This window comes from Schistocerca nitens, chromosome 3, assembly GCF_023898315.1.
Source record: "Schistocerca nitens isolate TAMUIC-IGC-003100 chromosome 3, iqSchNite1.1, whole genome shotgun sequence".
NCBI lineage: Eukaryota > Metazoa > Arthropoda > Insecta > Orthoptera > Acrididae > Schistocerca > Schistocerca nitens.
The window spans coordinates 695,045,304-695,071,816 of NC_064616.1; the positions used below are offsets into that span (position 1 = coordinate 695,045,304).

General features: G+C 42.3%; 1 protein-coding gene across 3 annotated transcripts in view; it reads right to left on the reverse strand.

The window, feature by feature from the left end:
- LOC126248665 (oxysterol-binding protein-related protein 11-like) overlaps nucleotides 1-26,513 on the reverse strand; it is a 222,608-nt gene that overhangs the window by 155,640 nt on the left and 40,455 nt on the right. For all 3 annotated transcript variants that reach the window (XM_049949883.1, XM_049949881.1, XM_049949882.1), the window contains 3 exons: nucleotides 6,612-6,763; nucleotides 6,382-6,437; nucleotides 4,122-4,254 (listed from right to left, as the gene is read on the reverse strand). In XM_049949883.1, coding sequence (XP_049805840.1) covers nucleotides 4,122-4,254; nucleotides 6,382-6,398 — 150 coding nt within the window. In that variant the 5' untranslated portion in view covers nucleotides 6,399-6,437; nucleotides 6,612-6,763. The remainder of the gene's footprint in view (nucleotides 1-4,121; nucleotides 4,255-6,381; nucleotides 6,438-6,611; nucleotides 6,764-26,513) is intronic.

Consider the following 26,513-nt stretch of genomic DNA (forward strand, 5'->3'; position numbering starts at 1 on the left):
GCTGAGAAGGTTAAGAATACCAACCTTGCTCACTAAGTTTCAACAAAGTTCACTATCTGCAGCATTGTCCTCAGAAAAGATTGTGGCCCCCTGCTTCTGAGGCATGTAGAAGGCTTGACCCAGAAACTGCATAGGCTCTATGACCAGCTAGCCTGTGCCTTCCTAGACTTCCACCATATGTTTCAGAACTGTAAGGTCCCCCAAAATGGGTCTGGTGTGCATTACGAATCAAAGTGCTGCTCAAGCAACTGACAGTGTGTGGAGTGCACACAAGATATTTTTAGAGTAGGCAACTCTCCATTCAGTCCAGATAACGACAGCTGTAGGAGATGCTGAAGTATCAGTGTAAGATTCAAGGAAATGCCCGCCAAAGGCAAGAGTATTAAATACCTAGTGGGTAATTGTCAAAGCATCCACAACGAAGTGCCACAGTTCGATGTGCTCCTAAAAAACACTGAAGCTCACACAATACTAGCTATAGAAAGCTGGTTAAAACCTCAAGTTGATAGTAGTGAGATATTTAGGGAAATTTAAGTGTGTATCGAGAGGATAGGCTGATGGGGAACAGAGGTGGTGTGTCTCACAATAGACAAGAAACTCAAATCTGCCAACATAGAAACTGAAGTAGCTGGTTGGTTGTTTTGGGGAAGGAGACCAGACAGCGAGGTCATTGGTCTCATCGGATTAGGGAAGGAAGTCGGCCGTGCCCTTTGAAAGGAACCATCTCGGCATTTGCCTGGAGCGATTTAGGGAAATCACGGAAAACCTAAATCAGGATGGCCGGACGCGGGATTGAACCGTCGTCCTCCCGAATGCGAGTCCAGTGTCTAACCACTGCGCCACCTCGCTCAGTAAACTGAAGTAGCAAGTGAGACTGTTTGCAAAAGACTCAGTATCGAGGGTGGGCATAAAATTGTAATAACTGGTGCTTTTTACATATCACCGAACTTGCCTCCTGATGTAACTGAAAAAAATAGAAAAACCTCAGTTCACTTGTATTTTAAGTTCCCTAAATCATACTGTAATCATTAAAGAAGGCTTTAATCATTCAAAAATCAACTGGAGCACTTATAGTTCTGTTAGTGGTGGGCATGACAAGACAACAGAGGAAATATAACTGAATGCCTTCTCTGAAAGCTACCTACAACAGATAGTTCCGAATCCCACTGATGATGAAGATACATTAGATCTAATGGCCACAAATAGACCTGACCTCTTTCAGGGTGTCCACATATCAGTGAGCATGAGGCAGCTGTAACAGTAATGGCTACCAAAGTACAAAGGGCAGAAACTACTAGAAATACTTATATGTTCAGTAAACCAGATAAAGAAGCAGTAGTTTAATATCTTAATATGTAACTTGAAACTTTTATCTCATGACACGAGCATATAAAGTAACTATGGCTCAAGTTTAAAAGAATAGTTGACGACACACTGGATAGGCACATACTCAGTACAACAGTTCATGGTGGGAAGAACCCTCTGTGATATACAGTCACCACAAAGAAACTTCTAAAGAAACAGACTACTGCATGTAATAGGTGTAAAACACAGCACAGGGCTATAGATAGAGAGATGCTGAATGTAATCCATTTGGCTGTCAAGACAGCAATGCATTAAGCCTTCAATGACTACTGTAGCAGTATAATGTCAAAAACTTCTTTCTCAAATGTTCCTTTACAAAGGAAAATTCTGGAGCGTTACCACAACTTTAATCCCTGCACCACTGAAAACATGATTGAAATGAGTATTACTGTCAGTGGCATTGAGAAGCAGTTGAAATTGTTAAAATTTAACAATGCTCCAGCAATCAATGGACTCCCTAACAGATTTTATACTGAATTTCTGGCTGAGCTAGCCTGTCTTTTAACTAAAAGGTCTCGTAGATCCTTCAAACAAAGAAAATCATTCACAGAAGTTGGAAGAAATCACAGGACACATCCATCTACACGGGCAGCAGAAGTGAGCCACAAAATTACCATACAATATCCTGGACATCCATCTGTTGTACAATCTTAGAATATTCTGAGCTCAAATATAATGAGATATCTTTAACAGAATGACATCTTCCATGGCAAACAGAATGGATTTTGAAAACATCGAGCATGTGAAACCATACTTGCACTTTTCTCATATTAGATACTGAAAGAGTGGCAGCTCATATTAAATGTACAGAAATTGAAAATTGCGCACTTCACTTCATAAAATGAGAAAATGTAGTATCCTACAAGTATAATATCAATGAGTCACAGTTGGAATTGGCTAACTCATACAAATACCTGGGTGTAACTCTTTGTGGGGATGTGAAAGGTAATGATCACATAGGTTCACTCAGCTCAGTCATGGGTAAAGCAGATGGCAGACTTTGGTTTATCAGTACAATGCTGGGGAAATGCAATCACTTTGCAAAGGAGACTGCTTACGAGTCACTCATGTGACCCACCACAGAATACTACTCAAATGTGTGGGACGCATACCAAATAAGACTAACAGGGGATATTGAACGTATACAGAGACAGGTAGCACAAATGATCATAGGTTTGTCTGACCTGTGGTAGAGTGTCACAGAGGCACTGAAGAAACTTAACTGGAAGACTACTGAAGATAGACATTAACTTTTTCAAGAAAGCCTACTTACAAAATTTCAAGAACCAGCTTTAAACGATGATGCTACTAATATACTACAGCCTCCTAAGTATCACTAAAATAGGTATCATGAGGACAGGATTAGATTAATTACAGTGCACAAAGAGGCATTTCAACAGTCGTTCTTTCCACAGTTCCACATTCCATATGTGAATGAAACAGGAAATTCCCCAATAACTAATAAAATGAAACATACCCTCTGCCATGCACTTCACAGTGGTTTGTAGAGAACAGATTTTTCAGGCACAACATTCTGCTACAACATATACTAAATGCACTACTGCGAATTCCTTTAATGTGTAATGCACCATATTTGTGAACATAACATGAACTGTAAACTGTAGTAAACTTCACTGTTGACACATCACAGATGAATCATTATTATTTCTCAAAGTAATAACACTAATACTGATGCAGCAAGCAGTTGTTTGTTACGAAAAATAAGCATTTTACAAACACATGCCTCACATGTCATGCCCATTTAAGACGTTGTAACAATTGAAATATTCTCTGTGACTATTGCTTCCATACTTCAAAGTGCCCAGTTTTCAATAATTAATTGTCTGTATAAAGCAGACCCTGTAGGTTTTGGGCACCCTGCATCCATACTGTAAACAGTAGTGGTGCGATATTTCCCAATGGACACACCTTATGTTACATACATTTATGATAATTCTCCAGCTACAGAGATACTGGTATACTGGCATACACCTTATGAGAAACAGTTCCATACATCACCAGTTATATTGTAAGTGCGTATCTTATTGACATGGAACAGAACAAAAATCCATCTTAAAGTAAAGGAATATAAAATCCACATGAGAGTAACATCTCACATCCTTCTCTGACTCATGGATGAACAGAGGGAGCCGAGCTTTACACAATATTTTATGTATGACCTCTTAATAGGCAGATTTTGGTTAAAATTTTTAGTCCTCCATCGCTCTCGAAACACACAGTTGAGTTTGAAAGTGAAAAACATATTGGTTTCCTTCATCCCTGTCTTCCAAAAGTCTTTCTGGTACAGCAGTTTATTTGCTGTTACTGTATCAGTATCTTTTCTTCAAAATGTGACTCACTATTGAACTAAAAATTTGATAATCATGGAATGGATTGTATCTGCATAGTTAACTAGATTCAAATCCAACAATGAGCTTCAGTAAAGACATCATAACTTACTTCTGGACTACTATTCTCATAATCAATGATGGGCCCTTTTTAGAAAAAAGCAATAGGACATTTATGTCTCATTATTCATTTTTACACTTCTGCATATATATTCGACACCATTCAAGTTCCAAGTGTGCATTGCTACTCTTCAAACATCCAGCATGAAAGAGCCTTTTCATACAAATGAAATGGCAGATTAGTAAAAATCAAAAGATATCATGGAGAGTGTTTAGGTTCGGCTACAGTCTAACAAGGACATGAGGAAGGCGCAGATCACTATAGTTTTATATAATACTAATTCGTACCAAATAATAATTCAGTGTGCCACTTTCTGGATTCAAAACAAACCATCGATACTGCCATCCTTTAACAACATTTGTATACTTATTCAACTGGCCCTCATACTGATGTCTTAATTTCTCAGATGTCAGTTCTAACCTGAAACAAAACAGAAGCTGGAATAAGAAGTATGGTAACAACAATATGATCAATAGGAGTAGCAGTAATAGTAATAGTAATAGTAGTAGTAGTAGTAGTAGTAGTAGTAGTAGTAGTAGTAAGTAGGAGGAGGAGGACTCGAGCCCCTTCTATTCTAATTCATTATTAGTCACACTCAAAATAATGTGCGACTAATTTGCATGGTTGCTTGTAAATTTTGTTAGTATCGACACCCAAGAACTGCAAAGGTATTAGTCACAGTACTAGTACAGACAGAGATTTTGCAATCGCATTTGCATGTGAAAGTATTAGTTTGGCCATGAAGTGCCCCTGTCTTCATAGTTAGCCACATCTGAAAATAGTTTCTTTAGCTAAAGCAAATGATGTGACAAATCTGAGAAGTCCTGCCACAAGATAACTGTTTGGCCGAAACTAGTTGTGTACTTAAGATAGAATTTTTAACCATTTTAAGAAGTGTGGTATAAAACTTTCTTTTTGCTCAGAAAACATATTATAAAAGGTAAGTGGACACAATAAAGAAAAAAGTTGCTGGCAATTTATCAAAACTCTGGTATTTATACACTAAGATATTGAGATTGTGATAATGCATCGGGCAAACTGAAAAAAATTTTGTCATCAGGTGTAAACAGCACACAGAAAAGATGAAGTCTGTTAAGCTAATATCTGGGTCGCACTTAAGAACATCAAATCACATTGCAATACGTAATGACGGTAACTTAGACTTTCTCCCCAGACTTCAGAAGGGAAACCTAATGAATTTGCTAGATGAAATAGAAATATTCAGTCTACTTTACAACACAAAAGATTTTAATCACACTTTCATTTAGAACTTCCTTCAAGGTGTAATTAAAAATAAATTCTTCATATGTGCCGTTTTAAGTCATATCATACCTAACTGGCTTTCTGTTATGTTTCCTGGCTTTGAACAGTATTTACCACATATTATCAATCATTTGTAATAAGAAATAAGATATTATTGTTCTGTAGAGTTACAATGCCCTACGATTAATATTAATCTTGTGTTTTTTAATACTTTCTCTAGAGCACTTCACAGATGAAGTTTAACAATTTCTGTTGATCTAAAATCAATCACTATGATGACCTGTTTCATATATTAAACTTCTCTTGTACTTAAGCGTCACTAAATGGTAGTTTAAGCATTCTGTGAAAGGCAATTGTTGACATGGATATAAGAGACAAGATTCCCCATAATTTATCAATACAGAGCGACAGCCACCAAGTGAGACAACACTAGAAACTGATGCAGCAACACTGCTTGCTGTGAGTTGTTACAGATCATGTGTCCACCTTAAATAATGTGATTGGTGTCTTTACTGTATCTTTTCGATGGCTTCTAAAGAAAATAGCTGCAGTTTAAGTAGGCCTAATTTTATTACCTCAGATTTTTATTTAACTGTTTTCACTAATGGAGACCAACATGTAATTAATTATACCTGTATAAATAAAATGTAGACTTTCAATTATGCTAGTAAGAGAGAGAAATGGTACATATGCACTCAACTGGCTACAGTCCATCATAATTCAGAACACAACTAGCAGCTGCATATCAGCCTATGGATATCTTTACTAGACACCATCTGTGGATGGATTATGATAAGCTGGAGATACACAATAATGTGAAATATTTATTTCACAACTGGTAGCTATATTTCATCTGTTATTATTGTATTTATAAATTTTGTTCCTTTAGTATTGCAACATATTGTACTATATCCGAGAAGTTATGTAATAACTTTTCTTACTACAGGCTATCTGAAGACGAACATAGGGTCAAAATGTGTACTGACATGATAAATTAAACACAATTGTAATTGTGGATAAACTTTCTACATGTGCTAAGATCATTTTTATTTCCATTTTTAATTCAGTCCTAGAACAGGTTTCCTACAGTTCATCCTTAATGAATATCTCACTCCCTTCCAAATACCATTTTCCAGAGGTGAATAGTGCAGAAACCCACTAGATTGTGCGTGTGAGGCATCTAGACTTCTCAATAAAATTAGTTCAAATATTAGAATAGAGAAAAATCTAAAGAAACACCAAAATTTCCAAGTTACTTAGAATTATCATTTTGAAAATGTTTACCTTTGATTGTGAGCCATAGTATACACGCACAGTCACGCAGAAGTCTTTGGCATTTCCTGTAAGGAACAGAACAGCACATAAGGTAAGAAGAAACTGGCTCACTACATGACAGCACAAAGTTGTTTGAATGTATTCTCTCTCTCTCTCTCTCTCTCTCTCTCTCTCTCTCTCTCTCTCTCTCTCTCTGACAGACAGACAGGAGATATATATATATCATGCAGGGATCTCACCTGTCTTTTCTGATCTGTTGCAGAAATGATATCCTTATGTTTTTAAAGCTTCCACTAGTTTCAGTCAGGATCTTCTTGACTAAAATGTTGCTGCTTTTCTATTGGCTTCTCCTTGTAAATATTTAGACTGTTCACCTGAATTATTTTGGTTCCTGTGCACCAAGAGATCAATGGCATTAGTAACTTTTAACCTATAATACATAACATTATTATTCCGTTTAGTATATGAAACCGCTATATGCATTTATTAAACATTATATCCACTTTATGAAGCTATTGAGAATCCCCATAACACGAATGAAAGCAGTCTACAGTCAAAACATATGTAGCATAACTGAGTATTGTTGTGAAGAGAGCAGGAAACATGATTCTCCATTTTGATTACGATAATTATCATGTTTGCCATTAGTCATGTTCTACTGGTCATCACAACCAAAAGCCAAGTAACATTTTTCAAAATTTAAATGTCATCATGAAATCCCCAGCAAGATAACAGCACCAGTACTCTGCCTGTGTTTTATATATGGTATTATTCCAAACCTGATACTGAAGCAATGTCACACCATAAAGTATCCACTGAATCTTGTATACGATTGCTCTATAAACCCCTAATACATTTGTGACTACTGTCTCAACTGTGCAAACCACATTGGCAGCAATCCATTTCCCTCAATAGAATCTAGTAAGATCTGTCACTGTAGCAATCCACAACCATCACAGAACATTTCAGAAATACCACAAGAGGAAAATGAAAATCAGAAAACAAGTACCATCAGTCATTGCCATTTCCATGCACAGCTTGTAGCAGGAGTGATAACAAAACATTTACTTTGTAATGGAGTATACACAATCTCACCAAAACATTGAAACTGTGTGCTGCACCTGAAATCAAAATTGGATCTTTGTATTTCACGTTCAATGGACTATTATTTGAACTATATAATTACATGATTTGGTATGTAGGACATCCACAACTGAGAAGCATGATTAATTTAAAGAGATCCACTTCAGTTGTACTAATGATTATTCAAACTACGACTGATGTCGGAATATTAAAATCCCTTCTCAGGTGTATAAAATTATTGTATTTGGGGATGCATAATATGGGGTCAGGTCAGTCAGTGCAAGGGTTCCAAATCACTGCATCTAGGCGGAAACTGTCTGCTGTCGGACAGCTGCATGGTATGAGTGCCAACCATGACTGGCCAACGTGGTCAACATGGTTGACATTCATGTGTGTGGCTGCCCAATGGCAGACTGATTTTGCCAAGGTGAAGTGATCTGGTGCCCCTGCACTGACTAGCCCAACTGCACATTGTGTGTTATCACATACAATAATTTTATACACCTGCAGATGGGATTTCACTACCCCGAAACCAGATGTGGTTTGAATAATTGTTAGGACAACTGAAGTGGACCTCTTTAAATTAATTATATGAGTACAGTTCATGACCTAACAGAGAACTACAATAAGTCCACACCTCTACCATTCTTTTTCTAAATTCCAGTGAAGCTATCCCATGCACCTCACTAGAAAAACAATACTGGAAGCCATGATAAGGCAAACTATACCTTCCACAGCCTTGTAGTGCAGTTCCAGAATGAAACTTTCATAGTACAGCAGAAACTGGATTAAACTGGAAAGACCAAAAATCCTGTTTGAAGGACTGTCCAGTATAGTTTTCATCCGTCATGGAGGTCTCACTGACCCATACACCATGCAACCATGCTCTGCTAGTGAAAGTTTCTTTGCAGGAACCATTCCTTCATAGACTATAGGCAAGTCTCTCTCTCTCTCTCTCTCTCTCTCTCTCTCTCTCTCTCTGAAGAAGCCAGCCATCGGTCATCCGCCTGTGTCCAATCGCAAAATAAGTGAGGAAAAATTCACTCCTTTTATATGGACAGAAGGATATCTGCCACACCTAAGTAGCCGCCTTTATCAGCCACACCATTTCTACTCATAGTTCTTCCCCATGGCTCTCTATTTCAGTAGTAAAGTGATAACATGTAAGGGAGTGGCCAATTAAGCAACAGCATGCTTCTTTGGCTGCCATACTTGCTAGTTAGCTAATTTCCTTAAATTTCCATGTGCCCAAATATGTTGCAGAATAACACCTATTTCTGAAACCTTTTGCAGGTATGGCGAGGAGTCCAGAACGTTCTGCATTATTTCAGCAGCTATTCCGCCTGGTAGATGAATCTAGACAGAGAAGTGTTACTGGAATGATGGTCATCAGTAACTTCGCACTGAGAAAAATATGCTAGAGGTGGAGATCAGAATGAAATGTTTATGACTGAGGATAATTCAGCAGCAGTACTGAAGTAGGTGGTGTTGAGAGTGCTATGGATACAGAACTCCTGTGGCTTCTCAACAACTCTGTCCCTAGGGCAAGTAGATTATGAGACCCATAGCACATTTTGCATATTGAAATCACCCACTAAGATAAATATTAGGGGAAGTTTTATTATAACGTCTGTGAATGCCTCTTAGTCCAGTATTTCTTGTGGAGTTAAATACAGAAAGCATATGATTTAATCTTTGTGGCACATAAATTACAGACAGTGTGTGTGTGTGTGTGTGTGTGTGTGTGTGTGTGTGGATCTGATGGGCGCCCAATGGCGAGGTCATCAGTGCCCTTACAATTATAAAAACAAACTAATGTTAAGATGAACTAAAAGTCTTGTCCACGCAAGCACTCGAAATGACGACATAGTAATTCTGTATCACATGGACTCTCACATGCACTAAAACCAATTAGGACAAAAGAGAGCTAATCAAGAAATTAAAACAGAGGAGAAACATAACACAGAAGAACTAAAAGAAAATCGCAGGGAAATGTGACTGGCTGACCACTTACAAAAATCTAAGGCGAGCCAGCTACCATTTGACACATTAAGAACATCTCCCTAAAATCTTGTTAAAAACATTGGACAATTCACAAAACTTTAAAACCCTAACCACATTCATTTGATCTTTACATAAAATAGACGGCAAATCCACCGCAATTGGCTGGCTGGAAAACAAAATACAGTCCACCATGATCTCAATGCCACAAGCACCACACATTGGAGGGTTGTCTTGCCGGATTAAGAATGTGTCATAGGGCTGTGGCCTATTCAGAGATGAGTAAGAAGGACCTCGTCCCACGAACATGGCTGGAAGGAAGTACTCCACGGCCGAGTTGTAGGTTTGATGACACGGAGCTTGTTATCAGTCACTGCCAGCCACTCGTCTTCCCATCGACACGTGACTTTGTATCCGTAAAAACAGCTACAGGGTTGTGGTATTCAGATAAAATATCAGAGAATATTACATTAAAAATGGAAGCAGGAGTGCTGTCTCTCCTGTACTGCACCAAATCTAAAATCACTCTGGGCCTCTCCAGCAACCATGGCGTGAGGCGGTTAAAACCCGGGATTTGGGGTCGTACTGGCCCCACACAGAGAGACTCCAGCACACGCTGCACATGGATCCCAAATGGCATTTTGGTTTGTGGATGGTTGGAAAAAAGGCCTTCCAGAGATGGACTAGCAACAGTATGGTGTGCAGATGAAGTTCGAGCTGCAAGGAACATACATGCCTGACACACCATGAGGAGCTGGTGCTGGATGGTAAGTGGCGGTTCCCCTGCCTCAGCACAGATGCTAGGTATGGGACTGGTCCGATAAGCACCTGTAGCCAGCCGAATCCCCTCATGATGGACAGTGTCAATGTTCCACAAGTAAGATGGTCTCACTGACCCATACACCATGCAACCATATTCCAGCTGCCAACGCACAAAAGCCCAATAAAACTGCAGGAGACATGGCCTCTCTGCCCCCCAAGGCCTGTGGCTAAGGCACTTGATGATGATCAGTGCCTTCAGGGTTCTGGCTTTCAGGTCTCGCAGGTGTGGTAACCACGACAATCTGTTGATGGGTATGGCAGAGAGGGTAACACTTAAAACACTGCCCTGAGGAACACCATAGTCCTGCTCAAATCGATCAGACAACGTGTCACCAACTCGGGTCCTAAAATACCGCTGAGACAGGAAAGACCGTACGAAGATAGGGAGGTGGTCACATAAGCCCCATTGATGCAGTTGTGTGAGAATACAGTGTCTCCAAGAAGTATTGTATGCCTTACTTATATTGAAGAATATGTCAATACAGTGTTGCTTACGGAGGAAAGCCTGCTGAATAGCCACCTCCAGGAGGGTCAGATTGTCAACAGTGGACTGAAATCTTTGGAATCCACACAGAGAGTGAATAAGGAGTTGCCTGGTCTCTAACAAACAGACCAGAGGACAGTTAACCATTCACTCCAGGATGTTTCCTACAGAGTATTAATCCTTACGGATGTAAAAGGAGGACACTTTTTCAAATGTCCCTTCCTTCCTGTGTATCACCAGAAACACATTGTTATTCATGACCCCATGAGCCCTATTACTGCAGTCCGAAGTATTCTTATTATCAGATGGGCTATCCTCTCTCATTCTTTTGGATGAATAGGTCTCCCAGGCAATATACCCTTCCTGCTGGGAGGAGAAGAAGATGATTTCAACGGTTCCATCTCGGTATGCTTCCTCTGCTGCTGAAGGAACAGAATTTGTCTTTTATTAACTGGGTAGTTTTTTTGCTGGGTACATTTGTTGCAAATGCTTGCAGTGCACTTTTTCTTTGCTTTGAAGCTGCCTCATCTGATTGTCTTCGGGTTCAGATGGAGCTCTGCAGTAAACACAGTGTATTCAATGCGAAGGCAAATTCTGAAGACACAGTTGGGAAACATGACCAACAGCCAAAGGAGTCCTCTTGCTTTGTGTTATTAGTGTTCACTCTCTTAAAACTGTGATGCCTACCTAAAATTTTATATAACAAAGATTGGAATGTAAAATCTGGAGTGTAATCTTCCTTAAATTTTTTTCAAATCTAAAATAATTCTAGGCCTTTTTAGGAGCCAAGGTGAAGATCTGCTCCAGCATTGCTGTAAAACTTTAAAATCAGCCACACATATTTCTAAGAGGCAGTCCTTCACTCCGCTCCCATATGGCTTAATGGCTTGCTGTCATTTCCTTTGGTCTGTGAGCAGCAGTATGATATGCAAGTATGTGTGGTGTGGATATTATCTTATAGGGCTGTGGCACCCTAAGGAGTCACCATCTGATGTTAAGTGGTGGCTCACCAACCGCAGTGCAGAGACACACTGTGCATCCACAGTCCGGCCAAGATCGCACAAAGGCTCCATAAAAGTGAAGCACACAGGATCAGCCTGCTCCTCTGCTCCACACAAATTATGGCTAAGAAACTTTAAAATACGAATAGCTTTTAGGAACCAGAATTTTCAGTGCCTAATGTGTGGTAACCAGGTATGTAATCTCACTGTTTCTTTGAAACTGAAAACACTGTCCCTCATCCTCAACTCAGAAAAGTTAAAAACAGAATGTAAAAGGTTAAGAAGGATGGACACACACACACACACACACACACACACACACACACACACACACACACACACAGAGAGAGAGAGAGAGAGAGAGAGAGAGAGAGAGAGAGAGAGAGAGAGAGACCATATAAAAACAGGAAGACATTCTCTCTAATCCCATTTATGGAGCTGTCTGAGGATATTGTGCCTTCAAGTAGGCCGCCATGATGTCAAAAAACACACTTATTAAGTGATGCCTGGGCTGGAAAGCCTGTTGTATAGCCACTTCAAAGAGAGTCCCACGATACCCCCTGAAGCCAAAATGCAAGTGACTAAGACAGGCATATCTGCTGAGGAGACAGTCACGGTGGTAGCACAGTGGTAGTTCAGCAGCTTCAGCATACAGACACTCAACCAGGCTAGTGTCAAAAGCGCCAGTGGCCAAACGGATGACATGATGGTGGGTAGTGTTGATACGGTGTAAGATGGATGGACGTGCAGACACACAAACAAAGCACCCATAGTAGAGTTTCGAACAGACAAGGGACCGGTAAAAACAGAGGAGGTGGCTCAATCGGCACCCCAGGAAGTACCATTTAGAACATGTAGGACATTGAGGAACCATGTACAGTGGGCTGCCAGGTAAGACACTTGGGAGGACCAAGAGAGTTTCCTATTGAGCATGAGCATCATGAATTTTGTCGTTTCAACAAATGGAAGGGCAACAGGCCAAAGATGTAATGATAGTGGGAGAAACCAATTGGGCCACCAGAAATTCATACATATGGTTTTGTCAGTGGAAAAACGAAAACCATTGTCGATACTCCAGGAGTAAAGACGATCAAGACATCACTGAAGATGCCGCTCAGTGAGACAGGTCCGTGGAGAATTGCAATATATGGCAAAATTGTCAACAAAAAGGAAGCCGGAGATCCCCAGTGGGAGACAGGCCATTACAGGATTAATGGTTATAGCAAAGAGAATGACGCCCAGGACGGAACCCTGAAGCACACCATTTTCCTGGATAAAGGTGTCCGACAGGACAGAACCCACAAGCACCTTGAAAACTCGGTCTTTTAAAAATTCCTGAAGCAAACAGGGCAGGCAGCCACAGAAGCCACATGTGTAAAGAGAAATGAGGATACCAGTTCTCCAGCATGTGTCGTAGGCCTTCTCCAACTCGAAAAACATGGCCACAGTCTGGGATATCAGCAGAAAACGAATCATGACATGGGTGGACAAAGTAACAAGATCATCAATTGCATAATATTGTGCTCGAAATCCACACTGTGCAGTCGTTAGCAAATTGCAAGACTCAAGCCACCATATCAGCCGGGCATGAATCATACATTCCATCACATTGCAAATGCAGCTGGTGAGAGAGATGGGGCGGTAGCTAGAAAGAAGGTTTTTGTCCTTACCGGGCTTAGTTATGGGTATGATGGTGGCTTCACACCAAAGTCCGCAAAATGTGCCCTTTGCCCAGATGCGGTTGTACATGTTAAGCAGGAAGTGCTTGCCCGCAAAAAAAAGGCGTTGCAACATATGAATGTGGATAGCGTCTGGTACTGGGGCGGAGGATCGAGATGAACTGAGAGCATGATTTAGCTCCCTCAAAATAAAGGCGGCAATGTAGCACTTCCGATTCTGAGAAGAGAAGGGTATCACCCATGCCTCCTCCATTCTTTTCCAATGGAAGAACACACTGATGGTGCGAAGAGTTCGAAACTTCCGCAAAATGGTGGCCCAAGGTGTTAGAGATAGCAATAGGGTCAACAATAACATCATCTGCTACTGTCAGGCTGGAAATTAGGGAATGGATCTTGGTCCCAGAGAGCTGCCAGAAGTTGACTCACACAACAGAGGAAGGGTGGAACTGTTAAAAGAAGTAGTGAATGAAATACAGTTAGTTTTTTTACTATCCCGAAGAAAGCAACAACACTTTGCATGCATCTGTTTATAATGAATGCAGTTGGCCATTGTAGGGTGACAGTTAAAAACGCGCAGAGCACGTCTCCATGGGAAAACTGCATCATGGCATGCCTCAGTCCACCAAGGGACTGGGACACGGAGTGGTAATGAGGAAGTACAAGGAATGAAGAGTCTGCTGCAGTAAGGATAATGTTTGTGAGATATTCCACCTGGTCATTACAACTGGGGAAATCTTGTTCTTCGAAGGTCACCAAAGAGGAGTGAACCCACCAGTCAGCCTTACTAAGCTGCTATTTGGGTGTGCACGCAGGTGGGGTAGGAGTCAGCAAACGGATAGCACATGGGAAATGGTTGCTAGAGTAGGGGTCAGAAAGAACAGACCACTCAAGATCATGGGCAAGTTAGGCAGCACAGGAGGATAGGTCCAAATTGGACTAGGTGTGCAAGGAGTCAGAAAGGAAAGTAGCTGCTCCAGAGTTAAGGCACAAGAGGTTGAGTTGATTAAGAAGATCAGCCAAGAGGGCACCTCTCTGACAGGTTCTGGGAGAACTCCAAAAGGGATGATGAGCATTAAAGTCACCGAGTAGCAGAATGGGGCAGGGAGCTGACCAATAATCTGAAGGAAGTCTGCCCTGGTGACATCGAATGACGGAGGAACATAAATAGTACAGAGGGAAACAGTCATGTAGGGAAGAAAAAGTGAACTGTAACAGCTTGAAGATGAGTAGTCAGGGAGATGGGTTGACTATGAATGTCATCCCATATGAGCAGCATGACGCCCCCATGAGATGGAATGGTGACCTCAGGGGGAAGGTCAAAACCAACCAGGAAGAAATGTGAAAGCTCAAAACGGCCACGAGGGAGCAATTTCGTTTCCTGAAGGCACAGTACAGGGGGATGCTAAAAGCAGCCATAAATCCTCTTTGAGGGGCCAAAGGCCGCGAACGTGCCATTGGAGGGGAGTCACGATGAGGAACAGGTGTAGGGGTTTCACCTCAGCAGCTACAGAGTGACAGCCTGTGAAGAGTCACTGCTACAGGGCACAGAAGCAGGAGGATCCTGCTCCATGGGGTCTACAGAAGCATCAGCTTGCTTGTGCTGTCGGTCTGTGGAGTCCAACGCTGAAAACCGATTGGTGGTGCGCACTGGCGGCACAGAGACTGGCTGGGCCAAGGTATCACGAGTCAGCGAAGGAGAAGACTGTTTGCCTTTGTTGGACTTCTTTCAGCCTTTCTGGTTAGAGGAAGACTCGGGTGATGTTTGGCTGGAGAGACATAGGAACTCTTCATGGGAGTACTCATCCTGTCCTTTCCGGCCTACCGGTTGTGTACCTGGTGGCCTCACCCCTTGGGGTGAGAGTATGATAGCTTGTTGCACAGCTGGACAGGGAAATGGTGATGCTACCTTGACACAGGGCAATTTCACAATCTCAGAACTGAATTTGAGGTTGCATGTCTGCACGGCAATATCCTTCATGGAACGAGGGGTAACAAGAACAGAACTATAGGTGCCAGACGGGAGAACGCCGGGTTTGCGACTAGCCAATAACTTGCAAGTGACCGGGTAAGGCACTTTTTCCTTTACCCGGATCTCTTACACAGCCCACTCATCAAGATACATGGGACAATCCCGAGAGGAGGCGGCTTGGCCGCCACTGCAGTTGATACAGCGGGGAGAAGGAGGTGGACAGTCACCCACAAGTGCATCCCTAACACAGGTGACACATTTGGCTGGGTGTTGACAACACATTCTAGTGTGGTTGAAACAATGACACTGGTAGCAGCACATCGGGTTCAGAATGTATGGTCGGACTGTGATAATTTCATAGCCTGCTTTGATCTTGGATGGAAGCACCACTCTGTCAAACTTGAGAAAAAGAATGTGGGTGGGCACTAAGGAGGAATCTGCCTTTTTCATCACCCGATAGATGGCAATGACACCCTTATCAGAGAGGTAAGATTGGATTTCGGCCTCAGTCAGACCATCGAGTAGCCTAGTGTAAATAACACCACGGGAAGAATTCATAGTTCTATGGGCCTCTACACAAACAGAGTAGCTGTGGAGAAGCGAGGTGGCACGCAGTTGTTGTGCTTGAGAATACGAAGTAGTCTCCAAAAGCAAAGTGCCATTCTGAAAACAAGAGCAGGATTTCACAGGGCCAACAACTGCATCAACACCTTCCCGAATAATAAATGAGTTTATCGTGGCAAAGGACTGATCGTCTTCAGTATGTGAGACCATGAGGAACCGTAGTGCAGCAGGAATGGTCTTTCAATCATTAGCCTCATTATGCTTACGTTTCATAGACGTTGATTGTGAAGGTGATTGGCTGATTGTGAGAAAAGCCCCCATGACTGCCAGCATCTCCGATTGCACACTCTTTCCAACTGAATTGTTCACACTTCAGGTCACACCTCCCCAACACCTGACAGAGGGACAAATCGACAATTTGGGAAGGTAGCAGCTCAGGCAATCACCCCTTCCTGGGCCTGGCCTATACCAGGGGGTATAAGCGAAACCTACCTGTCGACCTGGGACTGGGAATTGTGTGTTACCCAATCACCTGTTACATGTCACACATGTGGGCCAGCCTTCAGGAGCACACAGGGAGGAAGAAGAAAAGGAGGAACCTCAAATGCTGAAGCAGAGGAACGAGAGCAGAAGGGAAACAAAGAAAGGAAAAGGATGTGAAAAACAGTAGTGAGAATGTTCTTACGTCAGTGGCAGACAATGCAAAACATTCCCAACAACACCCCAGACATGTTTCCCAAGGGAGAGGAAAAAGAATAGCAAGAGGATAGACATGCATCATGGAAGGGAAAAGATGCTGCAAAGGCTGGGGCCCCCTGGTAGCCAAACACAAACCCGCCAAAGTGTGGTAAGACCCCTGGGGAGATTGCTACTATTTCATTGCCTGATCCATTGTCTCATGGTCACAGGGCCTGATAGAATTTGGACTTGATTGTTTGGCCTTTTTTTGTCCCCAATTCAGATTTTCGATATGGATGTAAGGCTGTTACAAAAGAAACATTTTTTTATTCTCTTTTTCTGCCTGCCATGAGGTTTTTTATTCTTCCTGGCAGTAGATTCTGCTGCCATCATTATTTTGGTTGTAGGAAAGCTTGGTTGTTTCACCAGTAATGCAGGTTTGCAACTACATTTACAATTGCAGGTTGTTGTGCTCTGTTTACTGCAGTGTCAGCTGCCATCCGATCGGCTGCACTTTCAAATATGTGTGTTGCCAGTTGCGCCACTGCGTTTCCTATAGCCACCACCGTGGCATGAGCGCACTGCCATGAATGTTAGATCGCCGCCAATGAGATGCAAGCATCCCCTCTCCACAGCTTAAGTTTGAACTTTCATGCATTAATGCACTAACCCCGTTGTGTGTGTTAATCAGTTGAACAACATTTACAGACTTTCACAGTGACCAGGGCTCATGACCTACTGAATAGTTAATGTATTGAAGACAGACTGATTTGTAAATTTGCGGTATCTGTATATGTTTCAACATTCAAAGCTATTTTTAGCAACTGATGTTACAACTACAGCAACAAAGTTATGTATTATTTTTACTGTTTCATATTAGATGTAGAATAAGTTAATATCTGAATTCTATGTTCACAAACAGCACCTGTTCCACACTCCTGTATCCAAATACTTCAAAAAGGCTCTCCCAATCTCAAAATTCATGAAAGTGCTCTACTGCACAGGTGGAAACAGAGAAAAGTTTTTCGCAACACGGAAAGGACAACTGTATTCAGAGAACACACTGCAAACTATGGATTACATTGCAAATTTGTAACCAGTCACTGTCTTTTCACTAGATACCAGAGCTTTTGTCACATTGCTTAACATAGGTACGTAGGAAAAACTTGGCCAACAAACGTAGCAAACATAAAATCTACATCTCACTGCCTACAGTGGCAGCATTTCAGTGCTTGGAACATGCCGCTTAGTAACAAAATACAAAAACATAATTAAGGAAGCCCCTTTTACTGTAGCCCAACCACACAAGAGCCCAAATATTTTCGGCATGAACGTGTTGGATTCTTTCAGATTGAACATAAAGGACAATGTGCACATCACTGACACAGAAGTTTTCCATGCCGCAGTTCAACAACTCTCTGGTAAGTATCAACATTTGTCCAGCGGTACTGTAGGATGTGCAATAGGTTTTATGCTCACATTACAGTGAATGCTAATGTGCAACACAGATTTTGCCGTGCACGCCCTGTGCCACATGCATTGTGAGACAATGGGGCTACAGAGGCTGGAATCCATTGGTGTCTTAAAACCTATTTTAGCAAGTCAGTGGGCATCACCTTTAGCTGTCATTCGTAAGCCAAATGGGAAGATTCATCTTTGTGTGCATGGTAAATTCACAGGCAGTCCCTGATTCCTACCCAAAAATTAGTCTTTCAGAAGCCGATCTTCAATTACTATTGGACAGAGAGACAAAGAAAACGCACATTGTGAATGTCAGCTTGTTTGAATATCAACACCTGTGTCTGCATTATTTCAAAAATATCTTGAACAAGTGATGTCCAAGATGCCTTCTTGTTTTCGTTGTCTTGGTGACATAATCATCCCTGGACAATCAGTGGAACAACACCTTAAAAATTTGGACTGTCTTTTTCAAGTTTTAACTAAGGAGAGCCTCAAATGTAACTTGCAGAAATGTTATTTTTTTCAACACAATGACTGAATACTTGGGACATATCATCAACACCAATGTTGCTCATTCTTTGACAAAACACTTACAAGCAATTCAGCAAATGCCATCTCTTAAGAATTTACACGAACTGCACGCTGTTCTTGGAAAATTGATTTACTATGTAAAGTTCATCCCTAATGTGACGCAAATTGCTGTGCCTCTGAACCGCCTCAGATGTAAAAATGTTCTATTCCATAGGACAAAAGACTGTAGCTTTGTTTTTCAAAGACTGAGAAATGCATTGCTTCATCAATCTTGCCTTATACACTACCATCTACTCAAACCCCTTGCGCTTGCAGTCGATGCCTCATCCCAGGGCACTGCAACAGTTTTATCCCACAAAATTGACAAAACAAAATGTCCCAATGGTATTTGCTTCCAAATCTTTGAACAGTGCTCAGATTAACTATAGTCATCTCGAGAAGGAAGCCCTGGCTGTAATAAAGGCTGTCACAAAATTTCATCATTACATGTACGACAGAAGATTTTTCTTATTTACGGACCATACGCCTCTGTCAAAACAAGCTCCTGACCACATGGCACAAGAGCTTCAATGCTGGTTGCTATTACTGTCAAATCACCAGTATGAAATTCAGTATTATCCGATAGCACAACACACAAAGTCTGACACATTGTCTCATTTATCTGGCAGCACAGATGCAGCATTTGACGTATTGGAAGCTTCTTGTTTACATATTGATTCTTCTGATTCGCAAGCACTAGATTCTTTTCTTATTGATTCATGGTGGATCGCAGAAGCCATGAACCATGACCAGTCACGATGATTGCTAAAGAGTTGCAAAGGTTGGACACGCTCTCAGAAATGTGTTCCAGATCCATTAGAGCAAAGATACTTTGTGCATCACACCAGTTTATCTGTTCTGAATGATGTGATTCTGCTTCACATGCCTAACCAACAGACATAAGCATTAATCCCCACCTCGTTGCAATAGCAGGTGTTAAGTCTTCTACATAGAAGTCGTTGGGGAACAGTTCGCACTAAGCAGCTGGCATGCCAACATTGTATATGGCTTGGTTTAGATAAGCAAATAGAACATGTGACAGCACAATGTTATGCTTGTGCGGACAATTAGGCCACTCCTGGCCCATTCTGCTACTCTATGGCAATGCCTCTATACAGCTTTTGCTAGCACTTTCTGGCAAACATGTTGGTTAATTACCATTGATGCCTACAGCAAATACCATTTTGTTATCTCAATGCATCTGACAAGTGCTGTCAGCACAATCAAGGTGCTCGCTTCTGTATTATCTCTATAAGACTTGCCATAAACAATTTTTTCTGACAATGGACCCCATTTTACTTCCAAGGAATTTGCACAAATATGCAAACACAACAGAATACAGCATGTCAGGACAGTAACATTCTCACCACAGTCTAACAGCGAGACTGAATGTTTCATTTGAACATTCAATACGCAAATATCAAAACTACGAGTTTCACATTCACATAAAAATGCCTCAATGATGTTTATGATTCATATTGTACTCAGCCTGATCCTCACATTTCGCCAGCAGAATGTTTGCATGGGAGACGCTATCAGACCCTGCTGCATTTGTTTCGTCCATACTTCTCTGGTCCAGTTTCAGACTTCACCATGAAATTTCACTCGCATGTCGTAGTTCAATATCAGGTATACAACAAGTCACATTGATGGGAATCTGGCATTGTTTTCACATCATCTGGCTGAGCATAGTATACTATTTGCAGCAGCACAGGCACACATCAACGTCACCAAAATCAGCTACAGTTCCATGAACTCAGTGATCCTGTCATAGATAAAACTGTTTCAGATTTCTTCATTTCATGGCGTCTGGTCACCATGACACAGCCACATCCATCCAACACACTGCAGCCTCCTACACAGCTTACAGGTTGGGTGCCTCCACCCACGGCCATCTCACCCATGAAAATCTCCACCTGCCCACCTGTGATGCCACTGATACCAATGTTGCAGATCACCTCTCCCATGGCCATTGCTGCCATCACCCTCTGCAGCACCCTCTGTGCTCCTAAAAGTGCTGTTTGATGCAGCCTGCGTACCTGGTGCTCACAAGACACAATGCTGGAACGTGGGTCAGTCTGCTCTGCTCCCAGCCAAGCAACCAGTGTCATCACTATCTATGGCACAGGATTCTCCCTGTACCATCCCAGTTGGGCAGGGAAGGGTGCAGTATCAGCCGCTATCCAGTCATCTGCACTTCCAAAAACGTGTGCCGCCAGTTATGCGGCTGAATTTCCTACAGCCACCACCATGGCACAAGGCCACTGTCACAAACGATTACGCCGCTGCCAATGAGATGCAAGAATCCACTTTCCAGAGCTAAAGTGGCGGGAGTGCTTAAGTTCGAACATTCATATGCTGACCCCATTTTGTGTGTTACCCAGTTGAATAACATTTACGGACTTTCATAGCAGTCAGGTGTCATGATCCACTGAATAGTTCTTGTATTGAAGACTGACTCATTTGTAAATCTGTGGTATATCTGTACATTTCAACACTCAAAGCTACTGTTAGCCACTGATGTTGCAACTACAGTAACAAAATTATGTATTATTTTTACTATTTGATATTAGATGTAGAATAAATCAATATCTGAATTCTCTGTTCATTAAAAGCATCTGTTCCTCCACTAAGGAACCACACAGCAAGCAAGGAAGTTATAACATTTAGCTACCAATGTCTGGGTGCCAACATTAAATTGGTTGGTTGACTGGTTGGTGTTTAATGGACTAAACAGTGAGATCATCTGTCCTTTTGTCAAGAGAGAGTTCATCTAGAGTTAATCATATCAGCCAGAAATTTGATTGAATTATGAAAGTATGTAGGAGTGATAAAATTGGGGCCTTGAAAGAAACACTGATGCCTGTACTGCTAAAAAATTTATAGGGAATTAGAAGTCTATGGATCAGGCAAGTATATAGATAAGAATACATGAAGGGTCTTGCAGGTCTCATCTGTAGTAAGAGAAACATCACATACATTGACCCCGTGCCAACACTATTCAGGGCGAAGACAAAATAAAGAATGCCTTCTAGCCAGGAGATTTGCAACAGTAAGTGTGTGAAGGCTAAAAAAGTAAAGGATATCACTTGGGCTGATGATAATGAAATAAGGTGAGAAAAATAATCAGGTCAGTCAGTGGGCCAGGCGTGTGTCCTCCGAAGCTCTGCATGTGACAGGGGCCTCCATCCCACGAGCCGTCCGACCCTTAATCAATTGCAGTCAAAGTGTTAAAGAGGGGAACACTATCCACTATTTCACAGAGTGCTAGCAATAAAACTGAAAATAGGACGTGGCAGGAAAAAAGGGCTGCATGTGGCTAAAAGCAACTAACACAAAGTAAAAGAAAGATGACCACGGCAGCTGGCAAAGGAGGCAGGTTGGTTGGTTGGTGGTTAAAGGATTAAATAACAAAATCATCAGTCCCCAAAACCAGAGGTAGTTCATCCAGGATTAGTGATGTCCACAAAGTACACGTTCTGATGAAAGTACATAAGAACAGTATGACTGAGGCACTGAAGGCAAAACTGATGCCAGAGCTAAGAAAGAATGGATTTGGCCAGTGTGTTGGTCGGAGTAGAAAAGGAGTCTCCCAGGGTTCATGCAGTGGTGAGAAAGGCCCCACCCTGCATCCGATCCCCACTAGCCCAATTAACGCTGAAGACAAGTTACACAGCATCACAACATCTTTTGATAAGCACATTCATGATAGTAAAAGTAAGCAGGCTAAAAATATAATGTACATCAGTTGGACCATCAATAATAAAAACAATAGGAAATACACAGGTAAGGCATCAAGTGGGCTCACTGGGGCTCTGCATATGATGGGAGTCATCCACCCACAGTCCTCCCACCCCTGCCCCTGTGTAGTCTACAAGGAGGTAAAAGATCACCCGCTACTCAGCAGACTGCTACCTCTAAAACAGAAAATAAAGTGCAGCAGAAAAGGAGACAAATTGCATCTAAAAGCAATTAAAAAGAGCATATGAAAGGGATGAAAGATAAGCTGGTCAAGGAGGTAGGGTCAAGGGTATCCTATGAGGTGTTATGGTGACAGTTATTTTACCAAGTTTCTTGTAACAGAGTAATGCTCAGGACTCTGTAGGTGTCACTGTTTTAATTAAGACAGAACCACGCCATAGTTTACTGAAGGAAGAGATTTCTCCAAATACATTTCTGATATTATGTACTAAGAACAAATAAGATTAGTAGTTACAAAGGACCCTCTATCAGTCCAGGTGCAAACCAGGAACTGAGGGCAGTAAGTTTCTGCATTTTGCTTGATTTTACTTTCCTCTCATGGCATAGCCAAGGTGGGAAAGTTCCTGGTGTAATAAAAATCTGCATTGAAATCATTAAGTCTGCCTGTGTGATATACCCACCCTATGCAGTCTACTCCAGTCAAGGGCTCTCCTCACAGGTGCCACCCAGCCAGAGCAATCGTTACTTGGGCTAATGGCCATTGCAAAGTGGGATCTTGCACAGGTACCTGTGTAATATACACTCCTGGAAATTGAAATAAGAACACCGTGAATTCATTGTCCCAGGAAGGGGAAACTTTATTGACACATTCCTGGGGTCAGATACATCACATGATCACACTGACAGAACCACAGGCACATAGACACAGGCAACAGAGCATGCACAATGTCGGCACTAGTACAGTGTATATCCACCTTTCGCAGCAATGCAGGCTGCTATTCTCCCATGGAGACGATCGTAGAGATGCTGGATGTAGTCCTGTGGAACGGCTTGCCGTGCCATTTCCACCTGGCGCCTCAGTTGGACCAGCGTTCGTGCTGGACGTACAGACCGCGTGAGACGACGCTTCATCCAGTCCCAAACATGCTCAATGGGGGACAGATCCGGAGATCTTGCTGGCCAGGGTAGTTGACTTACACCTTCTAGAGCACATTGGGTGGCACGGGATACATGCGGACGTGCATTGTCCTGTTGGAACAGCAAGTTCCCTTGCCGGTCTAGGAATGGTAGAACGATGGGTTCGATGACGGTTTGGATGTACCGTGCACTATTCAGTGTCCCCTCGACGATCACCAGTGGTGTACGGCCAGTGTAGGAGATCGCTCCCCACACCATGATGCCGGGTGTTGGCCCTGTGTGCCTCGGTCGTATGCAGTCCTGATTGTGGCGCTCACCTGCACGGCGCCAAACACGCATACGACCATCATTGGCACCAAGGCGGAAGCGACTCTCATCGCTGAAGACGACATGTCTCCATTTGTCCCTCCATTCACGCCTGTCGCGACACCACTGGAGGCGGGCTGCACGATGTTGGGGCGTGAGCGGAAGACGGCCTAACGGTGTGCGGGACCGTAGCCCAGCTTCATGGAGACGGTTGCGAATGGTCCTCGCCGATACCCCAGGAGCAACAGTGTCCCTAATTTGCTGGGAAGTGGCGGTGCGGTCCCCTACGGCACTGCGTAGGATCCTACGGTCTTGGCGTGCATCCGTGCGTCGCTGCGGTCCGGTCCCAGGTCGACGGGCACGTGCACCTTCCGCCGACCACTGGCGACAACATCGATGTACTGTGGAGACCTCACGCCCCACGTGTTGAGCAATTCGGCGGTACGTCCACCCGGCCTCCCGCATGCCCACTATACGCCCTCGCTCAAAGTCCGTCAACTGCACATACGGTTCACGTCCATGCTGTCGCGGCATGCTACCAGTGTTAAAGACTGCGATGGAGCTCCGTATGCCACGGCAAACTGGCTGACACTGACGGCGGCGGTGCACAAATGCTGCGCAGCTAGCGCCATTCGACGGCCAACACCGCGGTTCCTGGTGTGTCCGCTGTGCCGTGCATGTGATCATTGCTTGTACAGCCCTCTCGCAGTGTCCGGAGCAAGTATGGTGGGTTTGGCACACCGGTGTCAATGTGTTCATTTTTCCATTTCCAGGAGTGTAGATTGCAAAACTTTCAGTACAGTTGACCATGGGATGGACAATTCTCGTGACACTGCACAAGCACTAGCACTACTCACGCATGTTTTGCATAGTCATTTACAGCAACAGCAACTTTGTCATTAACTTGCAGGATAGGATGCCTTCCTCTTCCAGGGCCACACCACCAAGCTCACCCGTGTTTGCAAATTTCATTATCATCTTTAAATCATTTAACGACATCGGGCATCTACTCAGACGTTTCAGTCGGTGATACTCTCTTCATGCAGCACTATAATTGCTGCCGTTCACATAAAACAGTTTCACTAGCGTTGCACAGTTTCTCTTCTAGATAGCCATGCTGTTTACTCACATTATGGCATGTCAAAATGACAGTGTGGATGTCGTACCATCACACAAACAGTGTACAGTCCAGATTTGCACCTGGTGGCCAAAATTGGAACTAATTTTCTTCCAGTGCAAATGGGTTCTGCATTAAGTCATCAGCATATCAAGCAAGTTTGACTGCCAAATGAAAATTACAGCCACAGCAATGGACCTCCATGGTTAATTATAACTAGGAAGCACACTCTCGAAATTTCAATAGTCAACCTCTCTATGATGCACAATGCCTCTCTCTGAACATCTGCCACTGGAATTTGTTGAGAACCTCTGTTATGTTCCCGTGCAGACTAAACGATCCCATGACTAAATGTGTGGCTCTTTCTTGGATCTTCCCTCTCTCTTCTATCAGTCCTACCTAGTAAGGATCCCATATTAATGAACAATACTCAAGAACTGGTCAAACAAGAACAGTAAGCCTCTTCTTTAGTGGATGAATTGTGTTCCCTTAGATCTCAGTCTGACACCTGCTTTTCCTTCTATTTGTTTTATGTGATCATTCCACTTACGATCTCTCCAGATCTAGATACTTCCAGATATTTTATAGTAGTTACCACTTCCAGCAATTTGTCATGAGAAGTGTAGTTGTACAGTACTGTATTTCTTTTCCTATGTATGCACAGTATGTTACATTCCTTCATGTTCAGGGTCAACTGCCAATCCCTGCACCACTCATTAATCCTCTGCAGGTCCTGCTGCAAAGTGTTACTGTTTTCTGACACTGCCACTTTCTTACAGGCAACCGTATCATCTGTGAACAGTCTTAAAGATTTCCAATGCCTTCTACTACATCATTTATATAGATTGTAAACAGTAACAACCCTATATCTAATCTAACCAGACTTCCTTGGGGCACTCCCGAAATTGCCTATACATCTGTCGATTTTATTCTGTTGAGTTCTATCTGCAAGAATCCAGTTGCAGATCTGGTCTGATACTCAGTAAGCTTCTATTTTATTTATTTATTTTTTTTATTTTTTTTCACTAAACAGCAGTGCAAGACAGTGTCAAATGCCTTCCTGAATTCACGGAACATGGCATCAACCTGAGTTCCAACATCTATAGCTCTGTGGATGAATGTAAATGCTGGATAATGCTGAATGTTGTCACAATTCTGCCATAGTACTGTTCCTTTTATTTTACAGCTAATGACAGTGTTCTTTTTAAAAATTCTTGACTTTTCACAACTCGTGATTAGTCAGATCTGAAGATGATCAACTGATTTAAACTAGTAATCATACATGACAAACTGCAACTGAGACTGTTACAACAAACAGTTAAAAATTTGAAAGAGTTCTGTTACACATACGAGCTGTTTACATTGCCGGTGACAGGATGACTCTGGAGTTGCAACTACTTATGAAAACTGAAGTATCGTTACCAATGTGTCATTCACTCATTAACATGTATGAGCAACTGCAAAATTGCCTTTTTTCTTTCTGATATTTTGGCTTTTAGCTATGCATTGTGTTACAATTATGTATTGACAAACAAACGTCAGGAAAACCACTATCACCAAGGCGAAA